At 41.6% G+C, this 14,502-nt stretch overlaps 1 protein-coding gene across 1 annotated transcript in view; it reads left to right on the forward strand.

Moving 5' to 3' along the window:
* bsnb (bassoon (presynaptic cytomatrix protein) b) overlaps positions 1–14,502 on the forward strand; it is a gene marked incomplete at both ends in the record, with an annotated part of 62,499 nt that overhangs the window by 40,020 nt on the left and 7,977 nt on the right. The window contains 3 exon segments of the mRNA XM_083939565.1: positions 7,423–8,223; positions 9,544–14,275; positions 14,278–14,494. Coding sequence (XP_083795691.1) covers positions 7,423–8,223; positions 9,544–14,275; positions 14,278–14,494 — 5,750 coding nt within the window.

The following is a 14,502-nucleotide window of genomic DNA, read 5'->3' on the forward strand; positions in this document are numbered from 1 at the left end:
CCGTATCAGTTATCCTGGTTTGTACATTACAGCTACCTAACCGTTGATGTATTTTGTTGCACCAAAAGCATAACTGCAATGCATTGTGGGTCGATCTCACCAGGTTCACTTCAGTTTTTCAGACAAATGGAACAACACTTTGTTTGCCTGAGGGCAAGTGCCGAGGGGAAGTCAAAAAAAGCATGTTGAGAGACACATAATGAAAAGTAGCCTCTGTCTCAAATTAACATGTTGTTGTTTTTCACACTGGATTTACCAAGACGCAGTTCCATCATGTTTTTGGAACAAATACGTGACACTCTACGGGACAATAACTAGCAACAGCAACTAGCTGGTGAACATAGTGGAGCATTTTACAGTTAAAGAGCAGTGTGAAATCCTCTTTACTTTCGAGGACCATCCTCTATTTTTCTCTCTTTGCAAGTTTGCCCTGAAGTAAGCTGACTCCCTTTTGTACTTAATTGTTGTTGTTTCTACAACTTCAAGAACACTTTTTTAGCCTTGAGTTTATATGCTACATTTGAGAGCTTGGTCGTCTTGTCCTGTTACATGTGAACAGTTTTTTTTTTTTTTTTACCTTTATTGGATCATTCCAAATTGAGAGACAGTAAACGTGTTGGTTGATTTTAATTTAGGGACATTTCTTAATCAAATTAAGCCCCATCAGAGAGCTTTTGATTTATCATTTACATACCTGCTTTCAGCTTTGCTTGTCTTTAGAGGTTTGCAGTCTGCATAATTAATATACTTTTCCTCACTGCATTACATAATTTGGTGAATTTATACCCAACCACACCTGCATAGACATTTGCAGTGCCGTCCTGAGAACACACACACACACACACACACACACACACACACACACACACACACACACACACACACACACACACACACACACACACACACACACACACACACACGCACATGAGTGATCAGGGTTGTGATGTCTCAGCGAGCTCCTCTATGAGTGGGATCAATCTATGGGAACTGGATCAATCTCTCTGACCTTTTCCTTGTGGTAACCTGCGGTGTTCAATCTCTCATTAAATTGACAGCGAAAGGGCAGCTTTTCCGGCTGTGAGCTGACCGGGTGGAGCATCACTATGCTGCTGGTGTTCACACTACCCGCTTTTGTCTCTAAAGGCAGGTTCAGTTTCACTCACTTACTGCTTTCTCAACTCCACTCTTGTTACCTCAACAACTGAAATGAAAAAAAAACAAACAGAATTTGATGCAATTTGTTATTGCATAAAACAAACATTTTTTTCTTCAGCTGCACTACTTTAAAGTTCAAAGTTTGTGGACACCATGAGCTTAAGATCATTTTTAGTGGTGTAATATATACTGCAAAGAATATCCACCATATGCCAACTCATATTTCTATTTTTTGGATTTTCTCTGGAGAGCTGAATGCACTGCAGCTGAAGAAAACACAAATAGACAAACCGGAACCAAAGAGATATCTATGGGGTTATTATTGTAACAATATCTTTAGCAAATGACTGTAGAGAGTTGTGAAGCTATCTTAATTAATATGAATGGACTGTGAATATATAAAATAATCTGCAAATGTGTAATTTTACTGAAATTTGTGAATGTGTGAAATAATTTATTAATCTCAGCTCACTTTACACATTCATATACACATATGCACCATGACAAATGTACAAAACAAACAAAAATGCAGAAGTAAGCTGCAAATACTGACAACAGAACAACATACAGGAAAAGATCCCTGGGGAAATTTAAGTCCAACAAACACACCCACATTTCTGCAATGATATCTCAAACAGACAATCTGGATGTTTAAAGTGACATGCCCTTAAATAGTCAGCTCAGCTTTCAACACCATGTATAGGTAGTCATTTCCGTATTTGGTTGTTTGCAGCGCTTTTTGCTGTGATGCTTGCCTGGCAGAGACCTACAACCATTCACAGTAAAGAAAAGGCGGAGCTTGGTCAGTAGAAAAAATAAACTTTCTCAAATATTTGATCAGTGCTGCCTAGTTTAAATGTTTGATCTGAGGTTCTGCACTGAATGGACCTGCAGACTGGACGGTGATGCTGTAAGTCATCGTCATGAAACACGCCCCGCATGGTTGTGATTGGTCCGTATAATGTCAAGTTGCCAAATGCTTCAGATGTAATTGATAGATTACAGCCAGTGTGTAGTCTTGTCTGTCGCATCTGAGTTACAGTTCAGAGCCAGGGTTAATTATACTCACCACTGAGTACACTAGTTAGCCTCCTGCTATTTAATGAGTTTAGTAACAAGATGATCTTACTAACAAACTGAGCCTGCTGCTGCCACACACACACACACACACACACACACACACACACACACACACACACACACACACACACACACACACACACACACACACACACACACATACAGTGGACCTCCCACAAGGACACAGCAAATCTCCCAAAACATGAAAAGTGGGAAGTTGTGATTGAAACAAAACAAAAACAGTTTCAAAACAAATTATTTTCTGCTTGAAGAAAACATTTCCCTATCCATCTATTTTGCAGTTGTAACTGTAGTTTAATCTCTATGTATTGAGCTGTTGAAGTGGTGTTCAAAAGAGGGCAGTTCCACAGTGAATTGGTTGCTCTGTTTTCAGGGCGCATTAAAGACACGTCCCTTAGGCGCAGAGGCTCAGTTTTTTATACAGAACTGATTTTCTTCACAGTGTGTGCAGAGGTGGGAAGCACATCCCACATTGCTCGCTGATGTACAAGCTACAGCTCTCTACATGAATAATTTGATACTCCTAGCTCCAGTTTGGCCTTGGTCCTCTCTCCCTTTCACTCTCTCCCTCTCACCCACGCAGTGATGTTATGCTGATTCAGGAGCAAAGAGGGGAGTTTGGCAGTTCTAAACTTGCAGGAAAAAAAGTCCTTGTGGAGGAAAAATGGTCATTATATTATCTAATTTATGTGTTTAGAAATAGTTCAAGCAGATATGATGTGGTTTAGAAGAAGTTGGAGGTGAGTGGACATCAAAGACGGGTAGTTTCTTTTTTATAGCAGATAATTTTGTGGTTATATGCATGCATGTCTGCACACAGTACACAAATATAGCATGTCCTCACTGTCATCTATATTGTCGCATCGCTTCAGAGGATCTCTGTTCGCCCCATTATGCACTGGCTGTCCACAAACACACAGACGCCTGTCGCTGACATTTCTACACTACATTTTTTTTTTTACATGTGAAAGAACGGGCACAGATGGCTAGTTCTGAGAGTTCTGCACCTGTTTATATATAGCTTCTCAGTAGAGCACTTGAGAGAGATGAAAACAAAGCAAGTCTGTCTGTTTGGCATGCCAATGGCGCCATCCACGCTTTGTGGTCTCGGTTGAGACAACAGATTCCTGCAGGATTTGGGCATGTTAAGAAAGGTTTCCTCTTGAATGGAAAAATAGCATCAGTAAAAATAGCATGTTACACAGATTTCAAATGTAGCCACCATTTCTGTCTGTACACTGAATTATATTACATTTGGTTTTGGTAGTTATTGTATTGTAGAAGTGTGTGAACTTTAAAGTAGTACAGTTCTCATAGTCACTGAAGTTTTTTGTAAAAACATTTGCCAAGCTCTTATTTCGTCTCCTTTTATAGTAAAAAATGTTTTTGCTGCCCACACTATACCATAGTTTGCTGCAGCGTTTTCCTTTCTGAACTGAAAATTTTCACAGTATTCATGATTCAAATGGCACCATTTCTAAATGAGGGAGTTGCATAACTTAACACTCATGTTGCATAAGGGCTCTAATTGAGTTTTAAACAGTTGATGTCTACCGGTACCAAAGCTGAATTAACAACTTTTATCACATTAATCCAAAGAGGTTCAGTCTTACCACTCTGTCACCACAGTAGCCAGCTGGTTTGGGTGTACACACTGTCTGCAAGCTCCCTGTCCAGCTCCACACAGCAGCTGGTAGATAAAGTAACATCTTGAAAAGTGAAAAATAAAAAACAAAAAAAACAAACCTATAATTCAGTTAAAGGTTGAATGTGGAGAATGAGCAGAACACCGCCATCTAGTGTCTCAAGATTGTAGTCGCAACAACAAAAAATAATTCCAGCAGTCGGGTCACTATGTTCGTCAGACCCGGCCGAGTAGCCTACAGGAGACTGGAGTCTGTGTGAGCCTGTTTGAACCCGTCCCATCCGGCGAATCGCACCATAAAAACAAGTATTGCAGAGGAGTTTGACTGACAGTTACCGTTACAACTAATTAAACATGAAAGTTAGATTACCAATCAAGAAGAAATGTAGCCATTTTGGCGTGAGTTTTAACGCCATTGAACTCCTTTATCTCAGTCCATCAAGTGAATGCTTGGCCTATATTGATTATGGCTTTTGCCCGTCTCCGGTCACTCAGCTGCTAGCCTACAGTAGCTGCGCCCAACAACAGACAACCCTATTGGCTGGTAAAATGTAAGCAGAACACGACAGAAAGTCATTGTCAAACCTGTCAAAATTTAAAAATGTTTTTTTTTTTTTAATTCCAACTAAATATATATATTTTTTAATGGAAAATCAATACTTCCATTCTGTACCCCTTTAAAATGCCCCTTGGGTGTATTCTTTTTTGGGAAATAAATTAAAGCTTTTAATAAAGATTCTACATATTCAACCTTTAATCAGTTGATTGACAGAAAATTAATCTGCAGCTATTTTGATAATCAACCATTTCAGTAATTTCTCAAGCAAAAATGACAAACATTTGATGACTCATGCTCTTGCTCATCTTATTTTCTGGTAGTTTCTTTGGGTTAAATTAAGACATTTGAAGATGTCAACTTTGACTCTAGGAAATTGTGACGTTTTTAAAAAACTAAAAAATAATCAATTAATGAAGAAAATATAGCTAATTGACCATAATTTTGGTAATCAGATTATCATTGAAGCATTTTTAAAGACAAAAATATAAAAGAATCACATGTTCAAGCTTGTCAAATGTTCATATTTTCTATTTTGTCTGACTTCTTTGGCTGTAAGCTGGGTTTGGGACTGTTGCCCAGACAAAACAAGACATTTGAAGACATTACCTTGGACTCTGGGAAATTGTGATGGACATTTGTCACTATTTGCTGACATTTATAGGGCAATTAATTGCAATTGACAACAATTAATCGATTGATGGGAAAAATGATTGCTAGATTGATTGATCATTTGGATCAAAGTTTTAAATATCTGTGTATGGACGGGGGAATTGTTTAAGTGATTCCCTGAATAGAACATTATCCTGTCAATGAGGTGAACATGCTATCTGCATTGGCTTCATATAAATAGCAATTTACTTTTAATGGATAGGCATATATTGATTTAATCAATTTACAGTGTTACTGTATAGTAAATATTACCATCACCTTCCTCACCACCTCCTCTCATTGTCATCTTCAGTAGTCCTCCACCACTTTCTTCTTCTTGTTTTATTCATCCCCCTCTTTCACCTCCTCCTCTTTTTTCATCTTCCTGTGGTAAATTTTAGCTGTAGCTTTGTCTTCTACCACCCACATAAACGAGTGGTTCACCATTATTTGTAGATTCTTTCGTCTTCACGGATCAGTTTTACTGGACAGATAGTAGAAGTGGCCTGTGATGGTGTGTATCCACTCTTCATCGTGGCCAGTGAGCCAAATAGCTGTTTTTTTCTTTTCTTCTTTTTAGAGCAAAATATATTTCTCTCACTTGCACAGAGCTAGATCAGTTTCTTCAGGTTTAGTAAGAAGTGAAAAAGAAGACTGTGTCCTTCACCCAGACTTTATCACTGGAGACTTGTCTGTCAAACGCTGGTCTCTGGGGTCTCTCTCTTGATTAAGATCTCTGTTGGGCTGTTAGGATGTTCCTTCCTGACTAAATGATGGTCATTCTCTGTCTCTCTCTCTCTCTCTCTTTGTCTTGCTTGTAACAGTTAGGCACAAATCCTCAAAAAGGCTTTAGTTTTCTCAGATACTCCTATTAAGTAGAACCAAACACAACCATATTATTTCACAATTTTTCATTTAACCTTAATATTCTTACAGCAAAAAGCGCTGAAATTGATCAATATATTGAAATTTTGCTGAGCTCAAGATTTCTGTATGTATGTATCTCCTCTTAAGATGTTTATAATAGACACTTTTCAACTGTAAATTATACAATTGAATGTAGACTTTTCTCAGTTATTTATATCATTCAGACAGCTAAAACTCTTCTTTAAACTTCCCTCCATGTTACACACAGAAGTGACATAATTCCAATAACTTCCCTCAACACTGATTGATATAGTATATTAGATAGCATTTGAAAGCATGTGAGAATAAAAAACATTGATTTGCAACCTTCTCTGGCATCTTGACTGCCTGGACCGCAGTAAAGTCCTCTGCTACAATCAATGCACATGTTGTTGAATTCTATCTTCTCTATTTATGCTTTCGAAGTGACCCCAATAAAAGTAATGATTTATTTGGCAGATGGTAATCGGCAATAGAGGTGTTTATGAGGTTATTTGTTTTATTGTATTAGTATGTGACAAAAGAACACTCGCTCTTCGGGCCTCCGGCACAGATGAGGGCTGTGTTACGAACATGGTGCTGCCGCCTCTCTTTTCAGCTTTCATCACCTGTAATATGACCATTTCTTTCCATCGAGCAGCTTCATCGATCTGCTGCATTGACCTGAAATTTAATCTCTTTATGTTAATGTCCTGTCTTTGATGGGTTTTGTTTTAGATTTTTAGCAGTGTCAGAATCTGTGACGACCTCCACACATAGGGCTCAGTGAGAATGATGGTGAAGGATGAATTCTATTCTTTCTTATTGACCGTTTGCTCTGGGCTCCATAGAAGGTCTAATGACAGTTGCACCCCTCCAATCTAATAACAGATGTTTTCATTTGTAATTACACTGTACTCTTCCTCTGTGTACCACATTGAAAGTGCTTAATGTTGTAAAATGATTAAGTCTTTACCAAGAGATGAAAGTCCTTGTTTGGGCAGTCTTTCGAATATTCAGTTGTTCAGAATGAGTCCTTGGCATGCCATGACCATAACTAATAAAGCTACAAATTCATGATTTTCTTTTAAACTAACATAAATTTGTATATCTGTGCACATTAATCATCATGAATAATAATAATAAAATAATGTGTTGACATAGTGTAAATATCAAAGTAAACACCAATGTTGAGCCTACTTTATGTATGTAGTCAGATTGCTGCCCATTTAAATAGTTTCCCTTTTTGTTTGCATTGTTGTTGGCACCAGGTGGAATCCAGGTGACCCTAAGAAAATTTTTGAGTTTGTTTTGGCGATTAATGTACATGACTTATAGAATTTTTTACAAGACAGCTTGTGCTTTTGTATGATTATTCTGTTTAAACATTTGTTTGATTGCTGTTCTCTTTGTGCTTGTGTTTCAGAAGAAAGAATGGTTGTGCTTGAACTGCCAGACGCAGAGGGCTCTGTCAGGAAGCTTGGGAGATATTCCAGCTTCTGTTGCACAGCCCGTGGGATCCCCCCGGCCACCTGCTACAGCCAATCAACAACCACCTCAGCAGAAAGGGCCAAATCAACTATTGGGGCCTAGGCCCACAGGCCCTCAACAGAAACCACCGGGTCCCCAAGTAAGTGGCCCTGTCTCTCCTGTGAAACATGCTGGGCCTACCCCTCAAACAAAGGGGCCCAGCCAAGCTTCCCCTCAAACCAAGGGTTCTGCCCAACCCATTCCTCAACCTAAAGGTTCGACTCAGTCACCTTCCCAAACTAAGGGTCCAACACAACCCTCAGCTCAGAGTAAGGGATCTCAAATTAAAGGCCCTAATCAATCACATGGTCAGAGTAAGGGCCCTGCTCAGTCTGCTAACCAAATAAAGGGCCAGAGCCAGGCCAAAGGGCCGGCTCAGACAAAGGAATCTACTCAGCCCTCTACTCAAACTAAGGGCCCTTCTCATCCTTCTGGTGCCAAAGCCACTCCTGGTAAAGCCACACCCAACCATACCAAGGCCTCTCCACCCCCATCAAAAACAGTACCTACTCAGTCTAAACCCACAGGTAACAACCAGGCCCGCAAACAGCCGCAGAGCCAGGAGAAGACTAAAGTCAGCTCTAAATCTATAAAAGAAGACATCAAGGCCTCATCAAAGAAGGCATTGTCAGAGACTGTCACTTCACCAAAAGACATGAAGATAGCTGAAGATACACAGAAGTCAAGACACCATGAAGTGAGATACCTGCAACTTTTTCGCCTTCACTTGTTACTCTTGATTCGCCTTTTTTCTTTTTGATCCATTTGAATAATTTCAACCATTTCTCAGAATCCTCATCGTTTTAATCAAATCATAATCCTTTTAACCATTCATTATTATTATTATCACTATTGTCACGTCATCATATCTTCATCTCTATTTTTTTTAATTCTTGAAATGATATATTTTGTAGTTAGCATGATTGCTTTTAATTTTTTCATTGTTCTTTTCCTTTTTCATACTTTTTCATCGATACTGTAAGTTCCATCATTCCACCATTATCATTCAATCAAAAGTTAGTTAGTAGTAGTTATCAAGTTGTACTTTTTACACTAATGTAATACTTTACATATGTATTTCATCACATCACACACTTTATTGAAATAATTTATCATTAATCAGTATAACTTTGAATATCATCATCATCATCATCATCATCATCATCATCATCATCATCATCACCATCATCACCATCATCATCATCATCATCATCATCATCGTTTCAGTGGCCATTCTTCATCTTCAGCCTGTTCCCCCATTCCTCAGCCTGGTTTTGTACACATTTTTTGTATCAAACGCAAGCTTTTTGTTTTCTGTGACACTTCGTGATGATATTCTAAGCATTCTAAGCATGTTCGTTATTCTTCAACGGTTCGAAGAATGCAACGGAGAATGCGTCAAAGATGGCAGTCAAGCATGTAACCTAATGACATTTGTCTGTAGATGTTTGTATGTTTAAATGTCTGTTATATTCACTCTGTGTATTTATACATCTGTGTGTACATACCTTTGAAAGGCAATCTCAACCCAAATCAATATCCACAAACGAGTCAAAATAAAAACTCTGATTATGATTCAGAGGTTTTTATGTTTTGATTAAGTTATTTAAGGTCTTTTTCGAGGATAACAAATGTGTAAATGTTGCTTGATGGTAACTGAATGCAAAGTCAAATAAGCTTGACTTAAACCAAAAAGAAATAGTAAATATTTGGGTTGATTTTAGCCTAATATTTTGCTTTATCTGGTTGTTTGATTAAGGCTTTGTTTTTTCCAATGTAACTTGTCTTTAATATCTAAGTATTAGAGTCTATTTTAATTTTATTGGGCCCAGTACATTAATTTTACTCCCTATTATCTAAAAATGCTCATGGAAATGTTACAGATGATGAGACAGAGTAAATACTGGGATACAAGGTGTGCACTGGGGGTTGTAATAGACCATGCCATGAGTCAATTTGGGAAAAATATGCCTTTTTTGCTTCTGACCTCTCTTCCTCTCTTTCTCCCTTTCTTCAGGATTACAATAAATCAAGTACACAGAGCCTAAGTGATACTGGATACTCCTCAGATGGGATCTCCAGCTCTCATGGGGAAATTACAGGACAGATCCGGGAAGAAGGAATCAAGCTCAATGAAAGAGGTGCTTCCATCCCCTCAGAAATCACCAAGCTAGAGAGCTCCATGAAGCCTCTACTAGAGTCAAAGACGGCATCAGACCAGAAGCACAGGCCACATTCACTGTCTGTAGGACAGGGCCGGGACTACAATCGGGATGATGATGCAGCAAGGGATGAATCAGAGGATGACCTCAGTTGTAAGCTTCGCCATGATTACGTTGAGGACAGCAGTGAAAGTGGTCTCTCACCATTGCCAGTAAGACAGAAGAAGTCACATAAAGAAATAACAGATGAGGAATTCATGAGGAGGCAAATTATGGAGATGAGTGCAGATGAAGAGGAGATGGAAGAACATGGAAACCAGAAGGCTAAAAGGGGGCACAAAACTAGTGGAGATTTGAGCAAAGAGAGACGACGACTTTCTCACCATTCTAATAGTTTTGAGGATGACACCAAGGCATCAGAGGCAAATGAAGAGGAAGATGTTGTAATGGCCGGCGGCCTTCGGCGTTTTAAGACCATTGAGCTGAATAATACCAACAGCTACAACAGAGACATGGAGCTCAGTGCTGAGCATGACCTACGAGAACCAGAGCTAGAGATGGAGAGTCTGACTGGTTCTCCTGAGGAGCGGTCCAAGGGAGAATATTCGTCCACCCTACCTGCCACCACTCCCAGCTACACCTCTGGAACATCCCCCACATCTGTGTCATCCATGGAGGATGACAGTGACAGCAGCCCTAGTCGTAGGGCAAGACTAGAAGAGGCAAAGCAGCAGAGGAAGGCTCGACATCGGTCCCATGGTCCACTGCTGCCCACTATTGAGGACTCATCTGAGGAGGATGAGCTCAGAGAGGAGGAGGAACTACTTAGAGAACAGGAGCAGATGAGAGATCTAGAGCAACAGAGGATACGGAGTACTGCTCGAAAAACAAAGAGGGATAAAGAAGAGCTACGGGCACAGAGACGCAGGGAACGATCCAAAACTCCACCCAGTAACCTCTCTCCTATTGAGGATGCATCGCCAACAGAAGAGCTGAGACAGGCTGCAGAGATGGAGGAGCTTCACAGATCGTCATGTTCTGAATATTCACCATCTATGGACTCGGAGGCAGAAGGCTTTGAGATGATCGGTGGAAAACTTTACAAATCAGGAAATGAATTTAACCTTCCAACCTTCACATCACTCTACTCCCCAACAGAAAAGACATCAGCAACATCACCATCTGATAAAACACTAAAAAGTGCAGAGGAGGTCTATGAGGAGATGATGAAGAAAGCACAGCTCATGCAGAGGCAAGGACATGCAGTTAATCAGCAGAAAGGTGCCTCTCAGCCTGAAAGTAAACATCATCTTGAAGCAGGGACTGTCCTAACTCCTGGCTCAAGCCCAACGCAGGTCACTGCACCTGTGTCGTTCTCCACAACGGGGAGTGATCCAAGAATCCCAGGAATTCATGCAGCACAGCATCTATCAAAAGAAACACAAAATAGGATGATGACACAGAGTGCCAAAATTGAAGGTGTTGTTGGAGTTGCCACAACTAAAGCCCAAGTGAGTCAGACTGCAACTCGACAGGCTGGTAGCACAGTGCTTGCTGGCAACAGAGCAGGTTCCCAGAGGCCAACACAGGCATCAGCTGACCCAGGAGCATCATCCCTAACCTCCAAAGTCTTCTCCCTTTTCAAAGGTCCCAGCCCTCCGGTTTCCCCCACTGCTTCTCCAGCACAAAGCCCAACTCATGCACCACCCGTAAGGCCCACTGGTGGTAGTGGTAGGCAGTTGCCATCTTTGCCTGGTGGTCCTACATCAGCTGCAGCATCCCATGGAGCTCAGGGACCACAAAGGGCAATTTCACCACGTCTTGCACGACAACGGTCCTCTCAAGATTCACCAGTGATGGTGATAACGCTAGGCTCTGATACAACTAGCCCTGCCAAGCCACTCACTGTAAATTCTTCAACTTCCCCATTGTCTTCACCAACACAGGCCAGTTGCAAAACCTTGTATAGCTCCCACCCCCCTTCGACAAGTTCCCCAACATCACCACAAATGCATCCATCACAACAGTCTCCTAAACGATCTTCACAGTTGGCCCAACACGTGGAAAAAGTAAATGTTGGCATAAGCACTGTGACCACAACTGTACATAGTCATGGACCTATGGAAAACAAATCTCTATGTAAAATCTCAAATATTCCAATGGTTGTAGGTCCAGCACACCCAACCACCAATGTGGTGGATCTGAGAGCCCCAATGAGGTCGGCTCCAATTATAATGACAGACCAAGGGATGGACCTAACATCCCTTGCCTCTGATACAAGGAGATACTCTTTTGGATCAGAGCAGCCAGCTGGTCGACACACAGCAGTGCAACCTCTTATTATGAACCTCAATGCACAAGAGCAACCACATATATCTGTATCAACACCAACCACAGTTAGTGTCACAATTGCAGGTTCCATGTTCATGTCCCAACCCAAGCAACAAATCGTGTATGGAGATCCTTTACAAAACCGTGTGGATTTGGGGCAGGGTGTTGGATCAGCTGTGTGTTTAACCCAGAGCAAGCCACCAATTACTGACCCATCTATTCCTAAAATTGATGCATGCCTGGAGAACCTTGGTATACAACAGCAACAACTGCAGTTACAGCAGCAGAAGCTCCTGCAACAGCAACAGCTTCTTGAGCAGCAACTTCAGCAGCACCATCAGCAATCCTCTTTTGCTCGTTACAATTTAGCTAATCAAGTCCAGCCACTGCTGATGAAAAAAGACCTTGTAGTGAGCCAGACAACCAATGCCCAGTCTGCAGTGACTGCTAGTGCCATTCCTAGAGTATCCCCTCTGGCTCCACCATCAGTGTCTGGGGCTCCTACTTCTAATGTTCCACATGAAGTCTATAGTGGAGTCGCCTTAGAGCTAAAAAACAAGCCAACAGTAATGAACTTGTCCACAGGCAAGACCCATGTTATGATGGTACAACTTGATGATAGTAACACGCCACAGGGGGGCACAGTAACTCAACTGGTAAAGCGTGAGGAACCTCCTCCCCCTCCTCAGGTCTTGGATCTCACTGGACAGATCAAACCAGAAAACCATGTGGCTTGTTGTGATGTTGTCTACAAATTGCCATTTGCTGGTTCTTGTTCAGGGTCATTCACTCAGAAGCCTACAACAGTATCCTCAGATAAAACCCCCAGCACTGAAACCCCTCAAACAACTCATCTTCCCCATCCACCACACTACAATGTCAGCCAACAACAACAGCAACAACAACAGCAGCAGCAGCAGCAGCAGCAGCAGCAACAACAACAACAACAACAACAACAACAACAACAACAACAACAACAACAACAACAACAACAACAACAACAACAACAACAACAGCAACAACAGCAACAAAGACAACACCACCCTCAGGCTACACAAGGAATGACAGAGGAACATAAACCATATCAACAACCACCCATAGTCCCCTCAGCAAGAATCCAGCCTTCCATGTCTGATACTAATCTACCCTCCATGACTGATGCTGGTCACTATCAGAGTAATGTCCAGGGGGGTCTGGTGGTAGATCTTAGCAGCATGAATCAGATTAATGATGGTGGATACCTTGGCATTGGAGCACAGTATGGCTCTTACACAGACTTGCGTCACCAAGGAGATTTTGCTGGCCCTTCATTACCCCTTCGCCGATATGGCTCCATGTCAAATATTAATTCTGACTATGCCTACAGTTCACGTGACCTAACAGGACAACCGGATTCCAATCTGGCTCAGTACAGTGCAACCACTGCCAGGGAGATCAGCCGTATGTGTGCTGCTCTTAACACTGTGGACCAGTTTGGGAGCCGGTATGGAAATAACCCTGAACTGTTAACATATGGGGCTGGAAGAGGTGGACCTTTAGGTCGGCTAAATCTACAGCAGAGTTTGGCATCAATAAGAGCAAACCTACTGTATGGCCCAGATGGAAGACCAACAGCAAATGGCCAAACCTTAACAAACCTAATAAATGCTAGACAAGCAAGTATACGCGCCTTGTACCCTGTTGCTATGAGAGGAGGGGATGGTATGATATATTCCACCATTAACACTCCCATAGCCTCTACCTTGCCAATAACCACCCAGCCTTCCTCTGTCCTGCGTCCCATGCCTAGAGGAATTTTTAGGCCATACCCTACAGGTGTAACTGCTGTACCATTGGCTAGCCTTACCAGGTTGCCTCAAGTGTCTCCCAGAATGCCTCTATCCACACAGGGACCGTATTCCTACCCTCCTCCAAACCAGTACCCAGCTTCAATCACACCATCAGGAAGTGTGCCTAATGTAAGCAGCTCACACCAGGAAACTCCAATGTACCTTGGAAAGCCTTTAACAACAGTTGCTGCCCAAACAGCTGCAACTATTCCACCCACCCAACCTGCAGCAATATTAGGAGCACAAAATGAACCTGCAACTGGTATGCAAACCATGACAGATCAACAGACAGACCACACTCAACTTACCTCACAGAGTGTTATGCCCCCATCTCAAGCTCAAGGCCATCCTCCAACTGTCCAGTCACTGCAGGCTCAAATGCAGTCACACCAGTTACCTACTCAAACTGAACCTTTATCTCTGACTCAATCCAACCTCAAGTTCAACCTATCAGTCAACCTCAGCCATTAGTTCTGCCACAGGGTCAGCCACAAGCCAAACCCCACAGCACTGCCCTAGCACTGAGTTCCAAAATTTCTCCTCCCATGGATCCTCAGAAATGTAAGGACGATGAGAGACTGAGTCAGCAACAAGAACATGTGCTACAGCTAGAGCGAGAGCGCGTTGAACTGGAGAAATTACGGCAGTTACGAC

The sequence above is a fragment of the Echiichthys vipera genome, assembly GCF_963691815.1.
Source record: "Echiichthys vipera genome assembly, chromosome: X".
Taxonomy (NCBI): domain Eukaryota; kingdom Metazoa; phylum Chordata; class Actinopteri; order Perciformes; family Trachinidae; genus Echiichthys; species Echiichthys vipera.